The following is a 7837-nucleotide window of genomic DNA, read 5'->3' as shown; positions in this document are numbered from 1 at the left end:
TTTTTGTGATCTTGCATCTATAATCACGTTTTGAAGTACAAATCACAGCAGAGTGCTTTTAAACAAAAAAAAAAAAATTGAAGCATTGTCCAAGAAATATAAAAAAATATTTTGACACCAAATCCATTAATTTCTATACATACCTCGTTTCCTTTTTATTCTTTGAGATTAAAGTCTTGAGGCCAATACTCATAATTTTGAAAAGAGATTAAAACCATAAGCTTATCTATATAATGCATTGTGAAAAATTATAACAATACAAGTCGCTTACTCCATCTAGAGCACATAAATTATGAAAATAACATTTAGAGAATTTTAAATTAATTGTGAAACAATATGAAACTTATTTTCAAGAATTACATGGGATTTTTGTCAAATAGAATGAAGCAATTTGGTCTTAAACATTACAATTTATACGGTAATCATATGGTCATTTACACATACTTAAATACAATTATCAATTGTTAAGAAAAAATGCTATTTATTTCACCAAACCACCTATTTTTTTTATATGATAACACTTAAATTTTGAAAATATATGCTTTGCACCCTGAACTTTGGGAAAGCCACATTTACAATAGGGGCAATTTTGTATAGAAGTGTGATGCTCGCATTAAAAAATATTAACGATATTATCTTGAGAGCAAAGTGAATATATTTAAAATCAGAAGTGGTAAAGTGTGACTATTCCCGAAATTCAAAGAGGCAAAGCCCTATTAACCCCAAATATATGCATGTTGGTGCACGCGGCTTTAAGTTCCATCTACAGCCTGTGACTTGTTTGATCCACCAGCCACTTATTATATTTCAAAATCCAGCTAAATCAGCCATGATATGAGCTGTAGGAGAGACAACAAAAATAGAACATTGTGGAAGCTAAAGAAATGGAGAAAAAGAACATCTCCATGATTTTATTACTACTGTTTTTCAGTTCCCATTTCCTTCTAATTTCATCATATTCTGAGCTGATCCTCAATACTTTTACTGAATGCCTATCCCAAGATTTTGAATCATCTACCTCAATACTGAACATTCTATTTACACCAAGAAATTCTTCATATCAATCTCTTTTGGATTATCCCATTCAAAACCTGAGATACCTTAACTCATCCAGCACAAAACCTCTAGCTATAGTTACCCCTTTAAATTATTCCCACGTCCAGGCCACAATTACTTGTTGCGAGAAGCATGGACTACAAGTTCGAATCAGAAGTGGAGGCCATGACTATGAAGGTCTGTCCTACACTTCAACAGTTTCTTTTGTCATTCTTGATCTTCAAAATCTTAGATCAATCAGCGTTGACTTGGAAGAAAAGAGCGCATGGGTTGAATCAGGAGCTACTGTCGGCGAATTGTATTATTGGATTGCACAGAAAAGTCCAAGTTTCGGATTCCCAGCTGGAATTTGCCCAACAGTTGGTGTTGGTGGACACTTCAGTGGAGGTGGCTTTGGTACCATGATAAGAAAATATGGACTAGCGGCTGATAATATTCTTGATGCTGTCATTATCGACGTTAAAGGACGAATTCTTGATAGAAAATCCATGGGAGAAGACCTGTTCTGGGCTATCAGAGGAGGTGGAGGATCAAGTTTTGGTGTCATAGTCGCTTGGAAGATTAAGCTTTTGTATGTCCCGCAGATTGTTACTGTTTTTAGCACCGGAAGGACCCTAGCCCAAGGGGCCACTGACCTCGTTTACAAGTGGCAACATATAGGACATAAGCTTCCTCAAGATCTATTCATCAGGGTGATTGTAGAAGCTAATGGAGAAGGGGAAAATCGAACAATTCGAACCACATTCAACTCATTATTTCTTGGTAGAATTGATAAACTAGTTGATATAATGAAGGAAAGTTTTCCTGAACTTGGCTTGAGAAAAGAAGACTGCATTGAGTTGAGTTGGATTGAATCAGCACTGTATTTCTGGGGATACAAAGAGGGAAAAACCATAGAAGCCCTTAGAGATAGAGTGCCTGAACCAAAGAGCTTTTTCAAGGCTACATCTGATTTTGTCAAGGAACCATTGTCTCATGCTGCGCTTGAACAGTTATGGAAATGGTGCTTGGAAGAAGAGAAACCAATAGTGATTTTTGATCCTTTCGGAGGAAGAATGGATGAGATTCCAGAGTCAGAAATTCCATTTCCCCATAGAAAAGGTAATCTATTTAATATTCAGTATTTGGTGAAGTGGGATAATCAAGACACTGAAGCATCAGAAAGGCACATAAATTGGATCAGAAGGCTGTACAAAAATATGACCCCATATGCATCAAAAGGTCCAAGAAGTGCTTATTTTAATTACAGAGATCTTGACTTTGGTGTTGAAAATATTTCTGGGGCTAGCTTTGTAGAAGCCAAAAAATGGGGTGACAAGTATTTCAGTGGCAATTTCGGGAGATTGGCAATAGTTAAGGGTGAAGCCGACCCACAAAATTTCTTCAGTGACGAACAAAGCATTCCACCTCTTATTTGTTTATTTGTCCAAGCCACAGTATATTGAGTCATCAAAATGGAGCATACACTCTTGATTCGTGTTCTCCGGGTAAGTTGCAACCTTGGTCCCTTGTGGCTTCTTTGTGAGGCACAGCAAGATTCAAGTGTAGCTGGTCTTATAGTTTATTTGTCGGTAGAAATTTAAAAGGGGGACAACTCTCTCTGTTTTTTTCTTGGAACAACTCTCTTATTCAAGTGTGCAAATTAATTTTATGATATTTCAATTTTACAGATATAGAATATTTTCCAATTTCCTCAAGTTAATGATTTTTTATTTTTACATATACTCAAGTTATTGATCGTTGTGAAGGCAAAAGAAATAGTAAAGTAAAGTTGTCATCAAATCTCAACGTGCATAAATGAGCATGGTTTTTAATTATCTTTTTGTTTTTTCAACTATTTTTTATCTCATCTGCAATATATTAGAGAAAGTGCTGCAGTAGAATTCTAAAAATATTTTTCAAACAATCTTCTATATATCTTGGCCAACATATTTTCATTTTAACTTGGGAGTTTGACTATCTTTTATCCCGGAATAATGTTGCAAGATGAGGTATATTTCTGAGTGGACAAGGCTTTGGAATGTTTAACTTGGCTTTTGTAACTGTTCCCTTTGAAACAACATGCCTTGTGTTTGCTCCATTGAATATGATTGCTTTATCTTTGTCCCTCAAGTATTTATATATTTGGTTGGGAACAATTATCATTATTTTGTTTGTCTATATATGAGTCTCGTATTAAGTTATTTTCTGAAACGAAAATTTAGAAGGTAACACTAACCTTGTTTTTTCATTTGTATCATTGTAATACGTGCAAGGTAAAGAGTTGGCTCACAAATTTCTTGTGGGTAAAAATGAATTTATAAACTCTTTGGACTACGTTGTAGTATTTAGGCACGTCAATGGGTCGAATTTTATCCAAATCCAACCTGAACCCAATATATTTGAATAAGATTTGGGTTTAATTGTTAAATTTAGATTCTATCCAGACCCACATCTCATAAGAGAGTCATGAGTTTGGGTAGGATATGATTTTCTATGATCTAGACTTAAATCCAAATCCATACTAGTTCTCTGTTTGAGTTTGTAATATTGCATTCAATATCTTGAATTAATGTTAAATTTATTATTTGAAAATAAAAATTAGATAGTATTTATGTTATTTTTAAACTCTATATATTTTCAAAATATTTTTATTTTAATTTTTCATTGTATGTTTAGAAAAATATCCATGGATACTCAATTGATACCCAAACCCATGAAGGTATGGATCTAGATTCACCTTTTCAAACCCATAAAATTTTGGGTATGGGTCTGGCTAAATTTAATATATTTGAATCTACCAAGTTATTCAACCTAGATCCTGCCTATTGCCACGCATAGTATTTAGTCTAAACATTAATTAGTGTTTTCTTAGCGAACAAAGATTAATCTTAATAATTGGAAACCATGATCCACCAATTGATGTACACATCCTACCCTTCACTTGTTTGCCTAATAGTCATTCCAACATAGGAGTAAATTTCCAGTTATGATGCAGACATTTTCCATATTTTGTTGACTAGGATTAAGCACAACATCTTCCTCTAACATCCTCTCTTTGAAAATCCCAGAGCATGTAGAATTTAATGTCGTTTAATATATATATATCCTCATTAAATTTGTTCTGTTTCTACCTTTTTCTTGTCAGTTACATGTAAAGAAGAATATTTATGTCAAAAGAGATTCACAAATCTGACGTTAATTCTCTGGTAACATAACGAAATGTTCCCTCTAGTTTCTACAATATTTGCTGTATTTTGCTTCCTTTTTTTTTTTTTTTTTTACCGCTGAAGCCCAACAATGGATTCATGGACCAATTGATAACTTTCAAGAATGGCTTTCTGTGGAATCTCACCCATTCACAGGTAAAACATATAACGCTTAAATTTTGGTCAGAATCATATGAAACCATCCTTCAAGAAAGGGTAAGAAACCTAAGATTTAACTCCACTCTAACACCAAAACCTTACTGCATAATCATCCCAGAAAATGCCCATCATGTTAGAGGAGCCATAATTTGTTGCCAAAAGTTTAAGTTTAGTCTTGAAATTAGAATCCGAAGCGGTGGTCATGTTTATGAAGGAATCTCCTATACATCTCCAAGACCTTATGTCCTTCTAGACATGTCGAAAATACGAGAAATCGATGTAGATTTGAAAAATCAGACAGCTTGGGTGGGAACTGGTGCCATACTAGGTGAGTTGTACTATCACATTGCAAATAAAAGTGCAACACCTGCCTTTTCCAGCCGGTGTTTGCCCTAGTGTAGGCATTGGCGGGCATTTCAGTGGAGGGGGACAAGGTATGTTAACGAGGAAATATGGTCTAGCAGCTGATAACGTTATTGATGCTGTAATTGTTGATGCTCAAGGAAGAATAATTGATCGAAATATGATGGGGGAGGATCTTTTTTGGGCTATTAGAGGAGGAGGAGCAGCGAGTTTCGGAGTTGTAGTCAAATGGAAGATCAAATTAGTGCCAGTACCTCCAATAGTCACGACATTATACCACATCCCAAAGATCATTAGCATCCAAATAGGACTTCATTTTAACAGCCCAGATTTGGTAATTTTCACCAGCGAAACTTGGAGGATTGGACAAGAAGTTGTTTCCTGGCATTTTGATGTTGAGGGCTTAAGTGTGAAAAAGGAATTCTCACCAGATTTACTCACTCTCAAAGAAACAGACCCTGTTCCTGAATTGTCGGAAGATCCAACAAAGTGGTATCAAGAGCCTATATCTTAAGGGCCTGAGTCTTTTTTTTTTTTTTTTTTTTTAGAGTGAGTGCATTGGTGAGGATCCTTTATAAGTTCAAAGCCATGACAGAAAAGAACTTTTTGTCAAATGCTTCAACTTTTAGTGGTGAAACTTACCAAATTTGGGTCATAAAATTTTGGACTTATTTGGTAGTCAATGATCTACGGGATATGGTGGAAACGAATTTTGTTTCATCAGCATTTGAAGAGCTGATGGATACACAAATTAGAGACCACAGAGTTGCAGTTAGACAGAGATCTAAGGCCAGCATTCACATATTAGTTTTTGACGCCGTTTTCACAAGGATAATGGCTAATGATTTGATTGAGAATAAATTATTCTCAATTAAAATAAAAAGGAGAAGTTTCACTATGAATTGGTCAGATTTTGACAATTCTAAAGTGGAACATGATGATGAAATCAAGAATTCAGATCCTGAAAAAAATTCAGGAGGAGATCATTGATAAGTCAGGAAGTATCAAATTGATTCCTGATATTTATCAAGATTATAACATTTCTGTTTTTGAGTCTACAGATTTTGATGGTGATGACAAAATGAAGAACCATGCAGAATTTCATATTTTCTGTATAGGTTCAAATATTGTCAAAGAATGTTCCACTTTAAACCTGTGAGAAGGTTATTTGGAAACATTAAAAAAAAAAAATCATCTTTTATGTGGAGTTTGGCATGAGAAGACAAAAGAAGTGGTTTGTTGCAAGACTAATATTTAGCTTGCATAAAAACCCAAAAGAAGAAGTTCATTACAAGGCTAATCATCAATTGCAGAATTTCTTACAAAAGTCTCTCCAAAACAAGATTCAAAAATTTGAGAAGACAATTCAAAATTTGCAGCAAAAGTGGCAAGGAGGAGTGTTGGGATATGCAACTTTTTCTACATATTTTGCTAGATTATGTTTGGTATTAAAATAATTTAGTTATTAGAAAAATAAGGATATTTGTTAACCAAAGATCATGTTGGTTTGTTAACAAATATTTTAGATAAGATTTGCTAGTAGTAGAAGATTATATTTTGTTGAGATTTTTAGGATAATTGTTAATTGGATATTTTGCTAGTTTGTTTCATGTAATCACCTACATATTTTGCTAGATTATGTTTGGTATTAAAATAATTTAGTTATTAGAAAAATAAGGATATTTGTTAACCAAAGATCATGTTGGTTTGTTAACAAATATTTTAGATAAGATTTGCTAGTAGTAGAAGATTATATTTTGTTGAGATTTTTAGGATAATTGTTAATTGGATATTTTGCTAGTTTGTTTCATGTAATCTCTATTTGTTAACAAACCAACATGATCTTTGGTTAACAAATATCCTTATTTTTCTAATAACTAAATTATTTTAATACCAAACATAATCTAGCAAAATATGTAGAAAAAGTTGCATATCCCAACACATTTGCAGTCACTAGGACACATGAAGAAGGAGCTAACAGGGTTTTTTTTCTATGGCAACATTTGATTGATAAATTGCCTAAAGAGATTGTGTTAAGAATTTTGATAACACCAGCTAAGACAGCAAGAGGAGAACCAAGCATGAAGGCAGCATTTCAGGGATTATATCTGGGAAGAATTCCAGAATTGGTGAAAATATTGGACAGAAATTTTCCTGAGCTAAAAGTGAAGCCCTAAGACTGTCATGAAGTCAGCTGGCTAAAATCAGCCTTATTTTTCTATTTCTACGAGGCACCGGAAACTGTGGAAGACTTGATAGATAGGAACCATTATCCAGGTGTTTATTTTAAAGCAAAATCAGATAATGTAACATTGCCAATTAAAGAAACTTCCCTTGATGCAATATGGGATGTGTTTAAAGAAGGAACACCAGGAAGTATTCTTTTGCAGCCTTATGGGGGAATATTCAATGAAATTCCAAGGAGTCAGACTCCTTTCCCTCACAGAGCTGGGACTCTGTACAATGTACATTATTACGCAATGTGGCATGGAGAGAGAACTTATATCATCAAAGAGAGATTGGATTGGCTGCATAGGATCTATGATTTCATGGGTGATTTCGTCGAAAAACCAAGGACTGCATACCAAATTACAGGGATTTAGATTTGGGAAAGAATGATTATTTAGATGAAAGTTACTCTAAAGCAAGCGTTTGGGGTCGTGCATATTTCAAAGACAATTTCAAGAAATTAGCACAAGTGAAACAGCGGGTGGATCCTGGAAACTTTTTTAGGCATGAGCAAAGCATACCACCTCTTAGGAAGGGGAAAGCAGTATATCCACAAGATTAATAGTTGTCAATGGAATTCATTTACTCTTTCAAAACAACCACCCTGCACATCTTATGGCTAGTTTTCTACATGCTCTATCAATTTCAATTGATTATGATTAATATTGGTATTATGGAGACTTTGAGAGAGGGAGGAGGAAGAAAAAAGAAAGAAGATCAGGAGTAGTTATTCTACATGGTAGTGTATTTTTAGTACCCTTTTAGTTTCTAGTAATAGCTTAATAAATGCATATTTTCATGGTATAGATGTTCTGGGTTCAAATCCCATTTATTTTCCTTAC

General features: G+C 34.2%; 2 protein-coding genes across 2 annotated transcripts; both read left to right on the top strand.

Annotated features, from left to right (window-relative positions):
* Positions 1–884: 884 nt before the first annotated feature.
* On the top strand, positions 885–2501 carry LOC113782263 (berberine bridge enzyme-like 22). The gene has a single exon (XM_027328162.1). The coding sequence runs from the start codon at positions 885–887 to the stop codon at positions 2499–2501; it is 1617 nt and encodes a 538-aa protein (XP_027183963.1).
* Positions 2502–4658: 2157 nt separating this feature from the next.
* Positions 4659–7369, top strand: LOC113782262 (berberine bridge enzyme-like 23). The gene is made up of 3 exons (XM_027328161.1): positions 4659–4731; positions 4784–5258; positions 6961–7369. The coding sequence occupies exons 1-3, from the start codon at positions 4659–4661 to the stop codon at positions 7367–7369; spliced, it is 957 nt and encodes a 318-aa protein (XP_027183962.1).
* The last annotated feature ends 468 nt before the right edge of the window (positions 7370–7837 follow it).

This window comes from Coffea eugenioides, chromosome 9, assembly GCF_003713205.1.
Source record: "Coffea eugenioides isolate CCC68of chromosome 9, Ceug_1.0, whole genome shotgun sequence".
NCBI lineage: Eukaryota > Viridiplantae > Streptophyta > Magnoliopsida > Gentianales > Rubiaceae > Coffea > Coffea eugenioides.
Note: the sequence above shows the minus strand (reverse complement) of the source record. Positions and strands in the feature narration are given on the sequence as shown.

What these genes read in the sequence shown, in the direction of transcription:
- LOC113782263 (XM_027328162.1), top strand. Translation starts at nt 885, where the DNA reads ATGGAGAAAAAGAACATCTCCATGATTTTATTACTACTGTTTTTCAGT.
- LOC113782262 (XM_027328161.1), top strand. Translation starts at nt 4,659, where the DNA reads ATGTCGAAAATACGAGAAATCGATGTAGATTTGAAAAATCAGACAGCT. An exon ending in GGGAACTGGTGCCATACTAG is followed by an intron (nt 4,732 to 4,783) that starts GTGAGTTGTACT and finishes TGCCTTTTCCAG; the next exon opens with CCGGTGTTTGCCCTAGTGTA. An exon ending in TCGGAAGATCCAACAAAGTG is followed by an intron (nt 5,259 to 6,960) that starts GTATCAAGAGCC and finishes TCATGAAGTCAG; the next exon opens with CTGGCTAAAATCAGCCTTAT.